Genomic DNA, 18,349 nt, shown 5'->3' on the forward strand with positions numbered 1-18,349 from the left:
GGGTTTATAGATAATCCCTGTATAAAACCTAAACCTCGAGGATGATCTTATTCATAATATTATCCCGGTTTGAATCAAATATTTCTAATTATGTATGGTCAATTATTTAAGGACAATTACTCAATTAAGTGCAAATTATATCAAGGTTTAATAAGATAATTAATAATAAACAGATTTCGTGCATAGATTTAGTTCTCATAATTATCCATAGCAATACAATGGGCCATAAATAGCTGCCTAGTGCCGACCATGGCTGTTATAAAACGCTGCCTACGCCTTTAAGGGAACCCGGATTTGGACGTCCTTAACCCGGAAGTTTAGTCGAATTGTCAATGTGACTTCTCTGCAAATATCAAACTGAACAGAGTTGTTTTTACAAATATTCAGAAATAAATTCAAAATGTTCCTAACGGGTGTAAATTGTAAGTATTGTATTTCATTCATCTTGAAAATGGGAATTGACAGAATGTCCCCTGGCTTGGTTAATGGATAAGGTCTTCTCAGCATGTTGTATTTGAGAAGCAGATGAGCCTCACTTTATATCTAACTCGTGTTTAATGATATAAGTTATTCTACACATATTTGGGGACTTGTACTTAACAAAAGTTGTTTATGTGCGGTTTTCTGGAAACATCCTAATACCAAATGATTCATCTTTTATTCCTGTATCAGTGGCCAAAGCAAAATCCAAGTAAGTAACGTTAACCTTCATTCCCTATACGTGTCTGCATACTTGTTTTTAAGTGTCTGACTTCGAACTTGGAAATTTGCTTTGTTAATTTAAAAAAAACCCGATTTGACGGGTAATTTATTTGGACGGAAATGTAAACATTGTGTTCTGCGAGTGCTAATGGTCATCATTCCTAGGACTCTTCTGGTGCAGATGATGAGTGCTGCAGGGACAGGCTTCTGCTTCAATACAAAGAGGGGACGCTTAAGGGAGAAGCTGGTGATACGGAAACATGATCCGTTCGGTAAGCATGGAATAATCAATCAATCAATGCAATGTGGAAGAACTCCCATGTCTGTGAGTTGAAGGTTAACAATTCGGATGAAATATTGAGAGAAACTACCATCATTATTTTTTAACAAGTTGTGTCAATAAACAACGGGCAAAGTAATATTTTATCATCAGCATTAACCCATGTTTATTTTCTTCAATAATTGTATTAATAAATGTATATTATGGAACTGAAGTATCCATCAGATTTGATCCAATAAGTGACCATACAATGTGACTAAGATGCATGCCACCATTGAACATCGATAATGTCGCTTTCAGACCTGGTTCCACAACTATTCAGAGACCACACAAATACCCTAAAAGTCGTCTTAAATGTTAATCTTCCTATAATTTCCCTGCCCAATATTGTCAGGTGTAGACTAGAAACGTTTTGGCACAATGACAGGCTCTTATTTTGCTGTTGAATGTCTAATTGTCATTTCCTTTATGTCTTTGCAGTAAACAAACACGTTCTATTCTTTGAGAAGAGGAAAATAAGGTCAATTTAAAGTTGCATCACAACATGGACATCAAAAGGAGCACACCGTTGGAGGTGGACAACATACAACTTTGACAATATGCCCTTCAATGACACCCTCGGATGTTTTCCCATGAACTGGATGATTTCATGCACATTACACAATCCATGTTGATGACGGCAGCAACCCAGAATATGGGGCCAAGTAGGGCAACATTCTGTTATGTTAGTCTAAGAAACCAATACAATATGTCCAACCACTCAAATGCTGCGTCTGTCAAGACATCATTACACATTGTGTTCTACCCCCTCTTTCCATACTCTTCTGATGAACTGTTTATGAAAGAACTGTAAAATTTGTGTTCAGAATGAAAACAGTTTTTCCAGGCAACATGTTAAAATAATGCACGTCTGTTTATTCAGTGTTTTTTATTAAATATGAAATTGTTTGAATACGGACCATGAAGGTGCTTGATATTTACAAACAATACAAAATAATCAAGGTTGTCGTCATAGTGTGGTCAGATTGACATGTTTTCGTTTAATGATTTAAACGCGAGACAATTTAGTATTTAAATCTAAATTGTGCAAATATCTTCCATTGATCTAGAGAATAATGGTTAACTGTAATGTAGTGTATATTACACGTCATAGAATGTGTTCTGATAGACGCTGGCTCTTAGAACAGCTCCGCGGGCAGGTCCGTCCTGGAAGGGTAAGACGCTTGTGTGCCGACCGCCTGTACACTCACTCCCGCTATGTGGTTGGCTCTCCTGGCCATCTCCTCCAGAGGTAGAGCGGGGTAGTGAGCCATGTAGAACGCCAACGCACCGAGAAAGCTATCACCAGCACCCTTTTCAAAAGAAAAAGAATAACGATTATCATGATGGAAAGTCCCATCCAGTGATTCCATTGAGAGATATTCCAACAGTTGTATGGTGGGAGAGCTGTTGCAGCTTTGCTCCCACATCATCTTGTCCGTTCTGGGACCTGAATGGAATGAGTGGGGGTGTTTCATGGAATCGAGCAGGCATGGAAATTCCACTGATAACACATTTTTATGGATCTAGTTGGGTACATTGTGTTTAACTTCAGTAGGGGGGCTTTTGACAGTAGGGGGTGCTGTGACATATAGCAGCTCGGTATGAAGCATGGCTCAAGCAAACCTAAATGACCTAAGGTTTTGACCACTATCTTTTTCTCTCCTAGTGAGTACTTCTATTGTATGGCTAATGTGTCACTGCTGCTAAAGTGAGGTGGACATTCTGACATGGTCATACTTTACCACAACGAGACAGACCCAACAGTCATAGCCAACAATAGTTGCGTCATTAAGTCAGTCATGAACTTAGCAAACCTTTTAAATGGTGGGCACTGAAAGACATGGATGGCATTTATCTGTACGCCACAGCTCTAAAATAGCATCTGACTGACTTTTGGATTCAGTCATGGTGGAATTCTAACAATAAGACGAGAAATGTTCTGCTCTCTCGGTCACCAGATGACTGCCAAACATTTATACTTTTTCCCTTTTAAAAGAACCAGTGAGCCATTCAAACTATGCAAAAACACACACACACACACACACACACACACACACACACACACAAAATACTCTGCTGGGGGGCATGTGTCAGTGTGGTTAATCACCCCTGAGGCTTTTTCCTTATCTGCCAAGTGTGCTGCAGGCCTTGCTCTCAGGACCATTGACATAAATCACCCGCTTTCCTCACCTGTCATCTATTGATAGGGGTTAAGGAATGTGCCGTCCGTTCCCTAGAGGGGAAACCGGGGTGGGATGAAAGTGTGTCTGGGTGTGTGTGTGTGTGTGTGTTTGTGTGTGTGTGTATGCGCGCATGGGGGACGGGACGGGGAGTGTTGCTGATGGGAAATGGCCAAATGGAATGTTGCGACACGTTTGTGTTTAACCGCAAATGCCTCCCCCCTTCCCCCCCTCCGACGCAGCTTCTCATAAGTCCGCTGTGTTACTCACCAATCTGGCTCCCTCGAGTTCAACACACATGCTTTCTGAGTACTTCTGTTAAACCCAACACACCCCTCACCCCCACTATACCCATCGCTGAGCAGCCGCCAATAAGTAACCCGGGGGGGGGGGGGGGGGGGGGTTATACGAAACTGCAAAAGGTCGTGGGTCATGGGAAACGATGACTGGTGTGACTGGTAGGGGGCGGACGGAAAGAGTTAGATCACGTCTGAGACACCGTTTGTTCAGGCCCCCGTAGATATCATTGTTTAATAGTCTGCCGGTGTGTTTATGTCTTCCGTCTGGGAGCCGGGGTTGGGCTTCAGCACGGCCTGCCGCTTGGAACGGGGCCCGCGCCGATCCAGTCCTGTTCTGTTGAACTGCTGGCCCGCTTCCCGGTGTGTGCAAAGCCTGGGTTTAAGACGGTGACACCACCCCTGGGCGTGGGTCAAAATACCAGTATTTCAGAGTGTTCACGGCAGCAACGACGCCTTCATGGGAAAATTGTCCCACACAGAGAGAAAGTTACGTCACGACAAAGTTCCTATTACATTTACTGGTCGGAAGATGCTTTTAAATCATGCTAATTCTCTCAAGGTCCAGGTCGATGACCGTGTCAACCTCTACCTCCCGCGTTGAGAGAACAATGCCTGATTTCCTAGGGATTGGCAGTTGAGTGAGGTTCACCGGAGCTGACAAGCACTACGCCGGCCCCCTCCCCCCCCCCCTCCCCCCTCAGCCCCCCTCCGCCGCTCTCCCGCTGCCCTCAACACACTTTGGTGAAGGTTACATCTGGAGGCCCGTCAATCAAACGACAGAAGCGTTTGCTGCGGTTGAGCAGTGATGCCTCTCGCTGGTCATTCCCGCCTGCCTGCAATGCCTTGAACCCTTCACCCCCGCTGCCACCACCACCGTTTCTCTATGCTTGGTCTCCCCCTGCCTCTTTCCCTGCCATCACCGCTTTGGTTTGAAATCGATGATGGCACCTCGAGACGCCTATGAAGAGCTCCCATGTAAAGTACCACAGGCAGCCAGTACCGCGGCAAGCCGAGTTGGCCGCAGACCGGCATTACTGTGAATGTAGAATACACAAAAAGATCCAGACGTTCGTCTTGTGCTCTCTCTTTGTGAGAACATGAAAAGAAACATAAACTCCCCCCCCCCCCCCCTCTCATGAGAGCCAGGAGCCTCTTGTGAACTTGAGGGCCGTCTCTCATCTGACCATAGGAGCCACGCAACAAACACCTCCCAGGGCTTCAGTCTCCTAAGAGGCACCCTGCAGAGAGCAAAGACCAGCATCTCTGCAGCTGGGATGACTCACATGGAGACTGGCCTCCACATCAGGAAGCTTCCACACACACACACACACACACACACACACACACACACACACACACACACACACACACACACACACACACACACACACACACACACACACACACACACACACACACAAAGAGCTGGGGAACTACCCTGAACTAACAAGTGATGTTGAGGAGGAGGATGGTGGTGATAATAATGATGATGATGATGATGATAATGATGCCGACATGAAAAGCGTTCTGAAATGAACCGTTTAGTGGTCACACAGCATTCGTCTCTTAATCCAGCTGTCATTCTTTGTTTCCCTCGTCTTTCGCTAACTCCGTGCATAAGTCTCTGATTAACATGTCTCTCGCAGCGCATAGTAGTTAGGTGGACTGGCCACGCCATGCGGCTAAGCAGCGGTGCGGGTAAACAATAACAGATCTCAGTTATTGTTTGATGTGTGCACGTCTGGTTGTCTGTGTGTGTGTGTGTGTGTTTGTGTCTGTGTGTGTGTGTGTTGTCTATGGGTTATTTTGTGTTGGCTTAAAAAAGTATGTGAAATTCCGAAACCCATCCCTGGGTTCCCAGGGATTGAGGCACCTACGAGTGGTTCCAATATCTGTATCCACTTACACCGAGGAGACTGGGAATAATTTGAGTGTCCAGAGCCACCGGCAGCAGTAATGACTGGTTTAGACAGAGATGTCTACCTTAACCCCTCGGGACCTCCCGGAGACAGCGGAACCTGGGCCACCCAGGCCCTCTCTGGCTCAGGCATCGTGTGTGCCCGTGTGTGCGTGCATGCGTGCGTGCGTGTGTTCTCGTATGTGTTCTGTGTATGTGTGTGTGTGCTTATTTGTGTCTTCTTCCCATGTGTGCATCTGTGTATTTTGTCATTCGAGTGTGTGTATTCATGTTTATTTGTTCTTGAGTATGTGTGTCTCTCTGTGTGTGTGTGTGTGTGTGTGTGTGCGCGCGCGCGTGCGTGTGCGTGTGTGTGTGTGTGTGTGTGTGTGTGTGTGTGTACTCTGGCTTGTTGAAGACTGTCCACATGTGAGGAGCCACTTTGATGTCTGTGATGTGTAGGAGGATTTATAACATTATTTTATTTTTGGCAGGGACACTGCACATCAATCAAAATTTTAGTTAGCACTCAAATGCAAATGTGTCAGTTAGCCAAGAGGCTAATGGACATCTGTAATGCTTACATAGTCAGGCTCTACAGCTGCCCGATGTAGGACTCCATGAAGGAGGGCAGAGCGGTGCAAACCCAACGAGGAGAGGCCTGTGAGCTCAGAGGGGATCTGCTTAGTCTCTAATCCAGACATCCAGCTGACCCAGTCTCAGCAAGGAACCGATGCAGTAGCTCTGTGCGCAACTCCTCACAGGAATGTGCATTGCACAACCAGGAGTGCCAACGGTCCAAACGAGAAGCAGAGTCATTGTCTTGGTTAAAGCATTTGTCGTATGAAAAGTACTATTTCTTAATTTTGGTACATGTCGTTAATGATCAGTGAGAGCTGAACTGTACATCTTACTCGAGGATGCCTACAGACAGACAGCCTCCATTGCGGTCTTGTCACGCTACGTTGAGTTATTATGCTTGTTGTTTCCATTTCCCGTTCATTACAATAACATTTTCAAACAGCTTGAACAAGCTAATTCGAATGAGAAACATATAGTTCTGGTCCCGATAATGTGATGTTACCAAGGGAGAGAAATCCAACAAGCTAGATGTGGCGATTCTCTTGTTCTGCACTGGCTAAAAACTGTAAACGAAAAGACCGCGAATGACTCACTTTGTTGATAGCCAGGATTCACTGCCTGTAATACAGCTCTATGCTAACCCATATTCAGAGTAAGCACAGAGCCTGTTGCTGAAAAGCACAAGGGCTCATACAAACAAACAAAGTAGGGAAGGGAATACAATTTAAGCCAAGGGGGTAATAAATAACAGAAAGGGCACTCTATTACGTTCAAAGAGCGAGGCTCCGTACCTGTCCTGATTATAATCAGCAGTTTTGTTTTTGGTTTTGTTATCATCTTCCTCCAGTAAAAAAAAAGAAAAAAAAAAGAAGGATTTACTGGAAGAGGGGTTTACTTGTCCAAAGATGTTAAACACACAAGGATTTATGAGGCCATCAAAGAACAGGAGGCTTGTGTGTGCGTGTGCGTGTGTGTGTGTGTGTGTGTGTGTGTGTGTGTGTGTGTGTGTGTGTGTGTGTGTGTGTGTGTGTGTGTGTGCGCTAGGAGGAGGGTGGTGGTGGTGGGAGACCAGTGTGTGCACACAGGCAGGCCAGACCGCAGCAGGGCTGTGCAGCTTTGTGCTGACTGGTGCAGACCCAAGGGGTGACTCATGGCAGCAGCGGGGGTAGCTGATATTTCTCCCTGGGGGCTTGTGTGTATGTGTGTGTGAGTGTGGGGGGGGGGGGGATTTGACTGTGAGAGAGAGAGAAGCAAAGAGCGCAACTGTGTAGGGTACTTGTGTAAGTCAAAGGAGAAGAGAAGGAGAGTCTGATGGCTGGTGAGGAGGATGACGTTGATGAGGATTTGCGGGGTCAGGGGCAGGGTGGGGTCACAGAGTTTAAGAAAGCACTTTGGTGTTTGAAAAAGGGGGCTGACCTGACCAGTTTATGCCAAAGATGCCGCCACACAATTGGTGACTAAAGTGTTCAGCGCTATGAGACAACACTCACTTGTCCAGTGGATGACATCACTTTTATTTGAAGACAATGCCGGTTTCAAATGTCGCTTTCTCTGGCTTTGAGGTTGCGTTTTATGATGCTATCATAATGACCTGATTGTTAAACGGCAAGCCTGTGTCTACCCATTATAACCCTTTTCGAATGGAGCAACAAGTCCCATTGTGGAAACCAATTTAGAGTACCCCCCCAAAAAATAAACACTGCTTTCTTTTATTACACACGCTTAGTGTAGCGCTGTAATTAGCACTGCTGTCTGGTGACGCGTGCTATTGATTGGTTTTCTTGTTTTGTATTCTGTGGGGAGAACACAGAGCCCATCAAAATCCCTCGGAAAATCACATGGAAACAGCAGCAGACGCACACCAAATCACTGAACTCAAGATGCCAAGCTGCAAGAGCCTTGTTCGATATAATTACCCCTACACTCGTACACACACACACACACACACACACACAAACACACATACAGCCAAACATAAACAAATACACACTCCTCTGCCTCCTTCTTCAATGTTAAACCAGCTCACCCTAAATCCAGGAATCTGACAAATCCTCCCATCAGAGGGAATTATCCTGTAAACATGTTTTTTTGCACTTCACTTTGTCAATGGGAGGCTCTGTTATGGTTATTCTTTTTTTTTTTACAAATGTATTACAGTATAACATGTTATAACACATTAATCAATGAATCTAAATAAATCGTCTGATTCAGATATCTATATTTAACATGGATTATTATGCTATTGATATCGTACAGCTTTTCATTCACTGCCAATAACATCGCCTAATAACAGAAGCCCATGTCAAAACGTAATGGTGTGATAGAAAAAGGTTCTGAGATGGAGATGCAAAGAGAGAGGTTTTTTCCATCCAAACAGACAGGCACGTTTGTACGAGTGGTGTAGACAATGTTTCGAAACGACCTCCGTGTGATTCTAGCATCAACCCTGACCCGCAACAACTTCCAAATCAATGCAAAACTGGTACACAACGACGCTACGTCTTCCCTCCATCCTCCGTGATCGTGGAAACCGGAACCCCTGTGTGTGTGTAAACCGTGCGCGTGGGAACACCAAGCGGGGATCTCTGCTAAATCGCCCCAACGTCTATGATTTCGTTGGGGCTAAATCGCCCCAACGAAATCATAGAATCTAGACGTCTCAAAGTAACCCTTTCAAACCTTAAACCGAGAACCTCGCATTGACGGTCGTAACGGCGACACTAGACCACCTGTCCTTACCGTGGTGTCCACCGCCGTGACCGCCGGCGCCGGGACGTGATGCGTGGCGGCACCCTTGGCCTCGAGCACCACACAGCCCTGGGCCCCCATGGTGAGGAGCACCGCCCCACAGCCGCGGCCCAGGAGCTCCCCGCTCGCCCGCCGGGCGTCCTCCACCGTGGCGACCGGGGACCCGGTGAGCAGCTCTGCCTGGGCGGAGATAAACCAGAGTCCCTGTAAGTGGAGGGTGCTGATGTGCTGGTAACAGGAGGGGTTATATGGGCTGTTGACAGTGGAGTTGTGATGGACACCGTTCTCAGAAGAGTTACTGCTGTTAGGAGATGAACCATTAGGGGAGGAGTTACTGTATACTGTTAGTAGAGGAGTTACTGTTGGTAAAAGATCCCAGCTTTTGTCTGGTTGTTTCATTGGCTATCTAGGAACACGAAAAACGCCAGCCTTGGCCTTCCTCCATTCTGGTAGCAAAGTCGTGATGATTAATAAAGGCCACAACAAAAATATGAAATCATAACTTTTATTTTTCTGTGTTTTTTTTTTACATTGGAATTCTGCACAGTTTACCTTGCGGATGGGCTCAAATGTCTTCTAAGGGTAAAAATAAGAGCGTTGACCACACAAACCACACAAATGCATTTTGTGAAAAAAACGATTCTGCCTGGGCAGATGTTACAACCAGTGAGTAATACAATATACTCCTTTGTATTTTAGCTCAGGAGGAGACTTCAAAAGGACAATTACCCTGATAACACACGCTGTCTAGAAGTATATTTAAGAATCTGACATGCCATGTGGGCCTTGGATCAAAGGGTGCTTGCACTTTATCGGTGTTAAGCCCACCCCTTGGGCCAGGCAAGGTATGGGCAGAGACCACACGCACATTCCCTCTCACTTACACACACGCACACCTGCATGTGAACGTGGGCATATAGGCCACATGAGAAGTTCAAGGGATCTTAGGCCCTCGTGTCTGCCGTTCTTCTTCAAAACCTCTCAAAAGAAATGAAGAAGAAGATAACATGGGGTTCTGTTGACTCTCCCTTTTATGCTTACATTCTCCTTCAAAGCCTGAATGCACACACACAAACACACACACACACACACACACACACACACACACACACACACACACACACACACACACACACACACACACACACACACACACACACACACACACACCTGGCCACAGCCCTACTGTCCCCACATCAAACGAAGGCTAAGAGGAAAATTCACTTTACCTTACTGCACCCCAGGGTGCTTTGGGGGAGTTAGTCACAGATCACATCTGCGCATGTCCATGTCCCCATAGCTACCACCCCCCCCCCCCCCCCCCCCCCCCACCACCAACCCCAGGATTCCCATCTATCTCCGCCCACCACTCTGTTGCTCATCCATCAACACCTGACATTGAAGACACAAGGGTTCCTTGGTGCTCAGACTTCTTTTTTACTGTAAAAGGTGTCATGACCCTGCACCATACAATGGGATGGTAGAGGTGTCTGTGTGTGTGCGCGTGTTTGTGTGTGTGCAAAAGTGTTGATGTGTTAGAGGTTGTAACCTAGAAGACCCAGTTGACATACACCGAAAGGCATGCTTTTGTTCAGTCTGAGCGTGTGTGTGTGTTCTTTTACTATTTGCTCGGGACATTTGGGCTTTTCGTATAGAATAAAGCTCAGATTGATCCAAGAGAACGCGGTAAACAGTGTGCCTCTTCAGAGGCTGTTTGCGAAGTAGCTTAATGTCCCATTAGGTCTGAGAACCTGCACTTATCTTGTTTGAGTCCAACATTCGTCACAGAACAGTGGCATTACATGCTCTCTCTTCAAGATGAGTACTTCAAAAAAAAAAAAAAAATGCTCACCTCAGACTCATTGCAGCAGAGAACATCTGAGAGTGTGTAGAAATCAGGGTCCAAGTCTGGAACGGCTGGTGCTGGGTTGAATATTGTCTTCACTGAAATAAGAAAATAAGACAGGAAAAGATTTTACCCTCAAGATGTCCGCAATAAATTAATGATACATATATATGTATATATATATTTAAGCAATAGATCACGCCAGGCTGTGGTATGTGCTCATTATACCACTGTAGGGGCCGGCGACCCCCTTCACAGTGGTATAATGAGCACATGCCACTGACTGAAGTGATCTATTGCTTTTATACAACGGTTACTGTTATGGCGTAACGAAAGTCATAGACACACTACATTTAAAAAGAAACCAAGAAAGTCAAAGTAGCCGTTTAATTAAAGAATACAAAAAAGTAGTCCCTCCTGGCTGCCGCTATGCATCGACGGTCGCTATGCAACACACTCTAGCGTCCCTCCGAGAGAAGGCTCCGATAGAGCGGTTCGCCGGCAATTTATCCTATGGAGCAGTTCACTCGCCGTGTGCCTAAGCTTTCGTTAGTCTCTCCATCGCCTTGCTCACTCCCGGAGTAACAACATTTACACCCACTCCATCATCCAACATATGTTTTACTTTGTAACTGTTTCTACTTCCAGGAGTGATATGCAAACTTTCACAAAATGATCGGGCGTCATAGCAGTTATGTATACGCTCATTATACAACAGTTGGGAACCAATCAGATCGCTGGATTTAGTTCCCCCGTTGTATAAATATATATCTATAACATATACATACACAGTATGTATATGTTATGCAAGTTCAAATGGCTCAATATGTTGTTTTGCTAAATAAATCAGGACCATTTAAGAAGTTGCTTGTAAAATGCGCTAGCAATTATCTTCATTGGAAGCGCAATGTATTTTTTTATTTACATATTGTGTAGGCCGGATTTACCAAACGCTCAAGTGACAGTTCCACAGAATGTCACCTGTTTTTAAAGATCTGATTAGCATAACTTGGAGAAAAAGGATCACAAAGAAACAACAATTAACAGAAAGCCTTGAGGGTCTGACCCACTGTGTGATGTATGAAGAAGTTTGTTTGTGCATGTGTGTGTGTGTGTATGCTTAAGTGTATTTCTGTGTGTGTGTGTGTGTGTGTGTGTGTGTGTGTGTGTATGTGTATTTGCATGTGTGTGTGTGGCGGCTGGTGGTTTTTAAAGTGAGGGAGGAAGGACTGCGTGCTTGGTTGCCATTGGCTTGCTTGCACTGACGGTGACCCATTGTGGCATACGTATGTGACACTCAAGTTGTTTCAGGGTGTTTTGGTGAACTACAAAATAGCAGGATGGGATAATTATGTGAATTGATACAAATCCACCAGTTGCAGCATTCTACTTTGAAAGCTGGTGGGCAGCATGTATTGGACTACAAGGATGCAAAGCCAATTAGGCAAATCAGGCCTACTCTTGATTTGTTCAGCTTCAGTGTTTCAGGGCAAAAATAGGCCCAATGAGAGGCCCAGAGTGGCAAAGTCACGCCCCTTCAGGTAGAGCCCATGGGACCTATAATATCGAAAAATATGAATGGGTTTCAATGGAGAGAAAGTAATTATCTTCTGGTCCCAGTCTTTATGTGCCCCGGTTGTTTGGTGATTTAAATGATACATTTTCATGTCAAGAGTTTGACCCTTTATCCTGCAATTGTTCAGTTAAAGGCTGTCAAGAAAACACAATGAGAAAGACTATGTCTCGTATGTGCCGTCACGCTCCCTGCGGCTGGCGTGGACAAGACCGACAATCTCCCCAACGGCATAACTGAAACTCTACACATGCCCCAACTTATAATGGTTTTCACCTCTTTTGATGCTTTTATCCTCCCCTTGGAAAAAACCTAACATTATCAAACTTCTTCACGAAAATGTTTTCTTTGCATGAAAAATTATCATTTAAATTCACAAACATATGTGTAATCCGGGGCATATAAAGACTGGGAGCAGAAAATAATTACTTTCTCTCCATTAAAACCCATTGATATTTTTCGATCTCATAGGTCCCCTGGGCTCTACCGGAGGGGGCGTGACTTTGCCACTGTATTGAACCCCATGTTATTCACCGGCCTTCAACACTTTCGGGAAATGTATGGGAGTCAATGGAGGCTGAGGGAGAAACGTCCTCCCTGAAGTAATTGTCAATAGGCGATAGGGGGTGCTAATGTCCCTTTACCCAGGGAAACAAACATAAAATATACAAAGGCATTTAAGTAGTCTTATTTAAGGGCATTAATTCATTGAAGGAGTCTGGACAATCTACATTTTGGATTCTCAACAATGGAGAAGCCTCCACTGGTGTATGTGTGTATTTGTGTGAATGTTCGTGTGTGTGTGTGTGTGTGTGTGTGTGTGTGTGTGTGTGTGTGTGTGTGTGTGTGTGTGTGTGTGTGTGTGTGTGTGTGTGTGTGTGTGTGTGTGTGTGTGTGAGAAGAGCAGAGTGAGAGCGGGAACGATAGAAACAGCGTGTGTAATCCTGTGTTAGCGCCCTATGCATATTCATGAGGCGTAGGCATCTAATACTGTGTATGTGTGAGGATAAGCCCAGCTTGACAAAATTATTAATTTTGATATCTATAAACACATCATAAAGCATCGTGTTAAGCGTGGCTCGTCTTCATGTTTTTGCTGTGTGCTGCAATCGTGTGATCGCACACGATTGCTTGTGCACGCTTAATGCTTGTCAATTGTATTCTGCATTAACATTGGGGAAATAATGGATGGCACTAGTATGCTGTGTTTATGTGCGTCCGTTTATGTGCGTCCGTGTGTGTGTGTGTGTGTGTGTGTGTGTGTGGTGTGTGTGTGTGTGTGTGTGTGTGTGTGTGTGTGTGTGTGTGTGTGTGTGTGTGTGTGTGTGTGTGTGTGTGTGTGTGTGGGCGCATGAGAGAGCAGCTGCGTGGGTTTGTGCAGGGCTTTGGCCACCTGGCGCTTTGAGGTGCTGGGCTGCTTGTGGGTAAAAGTGCAAAGGATGTGTTTAACACACACAGAGGCATAAACATCGACGCTCAAATTCGCACACACACACACACACACACACACACACACACACACACACACACACACACACACACACACACACACTTAAACTCACATAGTGCCCATGCAGTAAGCACACAGAGATGAGTTCAGCCCACGTCGCTGGTGAAGCCAGCAGTGAAAGTAGGCTTGGCCGTCTGGGACTGTCCTATTAAGTAACACATGTGCGGTAGCCCCTGATCAACCAGTACTCCTCTCATCAGTCGCCCCCGTACACCACTCAAAGGTAAGATGCGTTGCACGTCATTCAAAGGCCTTGTTTTAACGATGCAGCGCGCAGGGCAGGTGCCCCTCCCCCTTCATACACGGATGCCTGTTTTCCCTGGATATTAATGTGAGAGGCTGCCGTAGATGTCACTCAAACATGTATTTGTGGGGGAGGATGCGTCAACCTTTCAGGTGTGAGGTAAACCAGCTGTATGCACAAAACACAATCCAATACCATACCTTCATCTCTCTCCCCCCCCCAGCCCAACAGCACACAGCTGCAGAAGCAGATGTGGAAAAAGCTGGTGAATTGGCCGTGCGTGTGTTTCTCTGTGTGTCATCTCTCTGTGACTCTTTGAAATCAAGGTTTAGTAATCAAAGTCACACACACACATCCACACACATGCAGATACCCGCACACAAACACGTATGCACAAAACTCATGACATAAGTTCAACATCCAGTCTCATTTCACACAATCAAACGTATTAGGAATGGATGAAAAAGCACAGGAGAGATAATATGAAGCTGATGGAGAGAGTGAGTGAGTGAGTGAGTGAGTGAGTGAGTGAGTGAGTGAGTGAGTGAGTGAGTGAGTGAGTTTCACACACACACACACACACACACACACACACACACACACACACACACACACACACACACACACACACACACACACACACACACACACACACACACACACACACACACACACACTCAGTGGATGAGTCACTGAGTATCTGAAAGGGCTTTAAGGGGCTCTAATTGCATCGAGTGAGAAATTGAGAAATGAAAAAGCTACTGCTTGCGCCGACAAGGGGAAAGGCCAGGGAAACCAGAGACCAGAAAGACAGTGTATAGACAGACAGAAAATATTGCCTTAGAATTAGGTTACAATAATATTCTGCGGATAATTTAGTTTTTTCTGTGTGTGCGCCAATAGCACACAGATGTATCTTCAGAGGGACCTCAGCACACACATCCTGTGAGGCTGGATGCATGGGGATATCTGTGTTATCCAAGTCGGACATCTCCATGTAAAACTTGAAAGAAAAAGTGTGAGAGAGAGAGAAGCAAAGAGCATACCTGTATAGGGTATTGTGTGATACTTTGTGCAAGTCAAAGGAGAAGAGAAGGAGATGGGTGGTGAGGAGGAGGAGGATGATGATGATGATGATGATGATGATGATGATGATGATGATGATGGTGGTGGTGGTTGAGCTAAATGGGGATTTGTGGACTCAGGGACAGGGTCGGGTCACAGAGCTAAAGAAAGCACTTTGATCTTTGAAAAAGGGTGCTGACCTGACCAGTTTATGCTAAAGATGCCACCACACAATTCCTGACTAAACTGTAAAAATCTAAACCCTAACAACCGTAAAGTATCTCAACCATTCTGTCCAGCTGGAGCGAGAGAACACGAGAGCGGGCGAGAGAGGATAAGAGAAGGAGAGGGAGCAAAGTATGGTGTTCCATTAACGCACAATGTTTGCTGGTTGCTTACGTGGGGGGCGGGTCATGTTTGGCTTTGCCCCTCATTCACATCCCTTCTCTCGCTCTCCCTCCCTTTCCCTCCCCCCGCCTTTAAGGTGCCATAATCCTGGCGGTGGCGGGCGAGTGGGCTCTCAGGCGAGGCTGGCTCCCCTCCGAGGGCCATCTGCGCGGCCCCATCTGCGCTGTGGCGTTAGCCGCGACTAGTGTGCGGCGTCCTGGCAACCCGCAGTGGCCCATTACCGCGGAGAGAGGGGCCCGCGCCGTGACAACCAGGGGGGGGGGGGGGGGGGCGGCGGCGAGGAGAGGGCCAGGAGACAGAGGGAGGGAGAAAGGGTCCCAGGATGTCCAAGTGACGCAGGGGCCGGCTAATAATAGGCGGTCGCAATGGAATGCTTGGCTCGTCATAGCGACCGCTAGTTGGTCCAGGGTGACGCATTGGGCGAGGAGCGGTACGCAGGTGAGGATGGGAGACTGGGTGTGCGGCCAGTACACTTTCTTGCAGTATTGTCGCGGTTGTGACGGTACCAACAGATATGTGCCGGGTTTGAGAAGATAAGGAGATTGAGGAGTCATGACGTGTTTTTTATTTTTAAGGGATGGTAAGATTGCACTATTTGATCAGGTATTGTTTGCGACATTTGTATTCTAATCGGATGTGATTCTGATGGTCAATGGAATTCATTCATCTTGTTTGGAAGTGCTCTTCTTCTTCAAGTCACATCTGAATGGTCTCAATCTTTATCGGCCCCTTCCATTTTTGTACCCGATATCCCCTTTGTCGTTTCAGCCGTACAGCCCAGAGGTTTATAAGGCCCACCCCATAACCTACATATGAGTGGAATGAGGGGCGACACGCCAGCACAACATCTGAGAGGGCCTAAAGGGAAGTCATCGGTTAAACGTTTTTAGGACCCATATGCATCACATTTGTGAAAACACCACATTTACTACCATCACTAGACTGAATTTGATTGAATTTCATGTTTATATGAGATGAAAGCTTGATAACGCATCAATTATTTTACAATTCTACTTTTTAGTTTTTCTTGTCAGTTTTTCTTCTTTTACCGCGTCCATGTTCACACCTAAGGACTTCGTACAGTGGACATAAGAAGTCGGACGATGTATATACGATCGTGTCGACAGACGAGCATGACAAGTGACTCCCCTAGAATTCGTCCCCTCGCTGTTGTTATTTACTTAGATCCCATATCGGTCCATCTTATCGGTCCACCTAACCATAGATTAGGTGGTGACTTTGTTTAAAAACTGGAATTTTTATACATTCTACGGATTCAGAAATCTCAAACTGGGCCAAAAATGTAGGGGGCACTTGATTTGAATGTGGATGTGGCGGCCGAGTGGAATTCACACTTCCTTTCAACCGGACGTGAATTCCTTTTAAGGACGTGCTTTGGCAAAAGAAAAGTATGATTTTGATTTGACTTCATGGCTCTACTTTCAATCCAAACTGGGTCAACCGGTCCAATAAGCTCACACATATGCAGAGCACATACACACAACTACCCCCATACACACACACACACACACACAAGGAACCCCACCCACACAAACACATACACACCCACCCCCACACACACACACACACACACACACACACACACACACACACACACACACACACACACACACACAAACACACATTCTGGCTTACCGTTGTGTTGTCGGGCCGTGCGCAGGGCCTGCAGGGAGCACTCGGGGCGGATTTCCAGCTGGCAGAGCAGCACCGTGGTGCGGCTCAGGGCCGGCAGGGAGGCCTGCAGCTCGGCCGCGCCCAGCAGCAGGTTAGCCCCGGCCACGATCACGATGGCGTTCTCACCTGCCCACGGACCACCGCACCGCGCAACACACACGCATTAGAATGACGTTGCACCAGAATAATAATAATGTTAACGCGGTTGGGACACACACACAGATCTGTGGGAAGCCGGAGACTGGATGTGACCTCCAGGGTGAGCGCTGGTGAACCAGGGAGTGGGCTGCTGGGAATGTTTGGCTCGGAGATCGGAGAGGGAATATCGTGGGAGGGTGATGGGCCGGATATATACAATGGAGTTTTGAGTTGAATTATTTTGAAACGGAGGGAATAGTCATTGATGATATAAATGATTAGAATTGTCGAAGTATGATTTTACGTTTAAAATGAATCGTTTCACATGTCTCCAATCTATGAACTTTTCGTATAAAGTAGTGGTGTAGCGCACATATTCAACCCGTCTGGATGCAACGATGTTAGTGTTACCAGGGGGTGCAGCTAGCTTTCACTGGATTGCAAGTAGCAGCCATGCAGCAGGTTCAGGTAATGTGTGCTAGGTTGTTATTCAACGTTTTTGTTTTGTATGTTTCTGTATGCTTACTTGTTTATTAGACCTTAAATTGTGAGCAGGTATAAAGGCTCTTTTTGCCTTTGTGTGTGTGTCAGTGTGTATGTGTATGTTTGTGTGGGTGTGTGTTTATGTGTCTCAGTGGATGTGCGTGTCAGTGTGCAAGTATGAGTGTGAGTGTGTGTGTCAATGTATGTGTGCATGCGTGTGTGTGTGTGTGTGCGCATTAGTGTGTCAGTGTGTTAGTGTGAGTGTGTGTGTGTTTCAGCGCACGTTTGCGCATGTGTGCATTTGTGTGTGAGTGTCTAAGTGTGAGTGGGAGTGTGTTGTGGTATGTGTGTCAGTATAGGTGTGTGTGTCTGTGTGTGTGTCAGTGCATTTTTGCAACTTTTGTAACTTTATTTGAACAGGGACAATGTACAAAAGAAACATTAACCTTGTTCAGAGCAAGGAGAGGTGCAATGTACCAGGTTTTAGCAAACTGCTATTTTCCACCTGTAGTCCCTGGTGGGCAGGTAAGAACAATAAATACTACAAAATTAAACAAGACACAATAATATCTAAATATGGGATTAAACATTAAAAAGATAACAAGATTCAATGATATAAATACACAGGATAAAAAAGTTTATGTAGAGCACTACATT

At 45.8% G+C, this 18,349-nt stretch overlaps 2 protein-coding genes across 6 annotated transcripts in view; one reads left to right on the forward strand and one right to left on the reverse strand.

The window, feature by feature from the left end:
* Window positions 1-277: 277 nt before the first annotated feature.
* On the forward strand, window positions 278-1,934 carry mrpl33 (mitochondrial ribosomal protein L33). The gene is made up of 4 exons (XM_030355776.1): window positions 278-422; window positions 673-691; window positions 868-974; window positions 1,463-1,934. The coding sequence occupies exons 1-4, from the start codon at window positions 401-403 to the stop codon at window positions 1,510-1,512; spliced, it is 198 nt and encodes a 65-aa protein (XP_030211636.1). The 5' UTR covers window positions 278-400; the 3' UTR covers window positions 1,513-1,934.
* rbks (ribokinase) overlaps window positions 1,896-18,349 on the reverse strand; it is a 29,212-nt gene continuing 12,758 nt past the window's right edge. For all 5 annotated transcript variants that reach the window (XM_030355771.1, XM_030355773.1, XM_030355775.1 and 2 more), the window contains 4 exons: window positions 17,033-17,197; window positions 10,583-10,674; window positions 8,722-8,910; window positions 1,896-2,334 (listed from right to left, as the gene is read on the reverse strand). In XM_030355771.1, coding sequence (XP_030211631.1) covers window positions 2,161-2,334; window positions 8,722-8,910; window positions 10,583-10,674; window positions 17,033-17,197 — 620 coding nt within the window. In that variant the 3' untranslated portion in view covers window positions 1,896-2,160. The remainder of the gene's footprint in view (window positions 2,335-8,721; window positions 8,911-10,582; window positions 10,675-17,032; window positions 17,198-18,349) is intronic.

This window comes from Gadus morhua, chromosome 5 (genome assembly GCF_902167405.1).
Source record: "Gadus morhua chromosome 5, gadMor3.0, whole genome shotgun sequence".
In the NCBI taxonomy this organism is placed as follows: Eukaryota; Metazoa; Chordata; class Actinopteri; order Gadiformes; family Gadidae; genus Gadus; species Gadus morhua.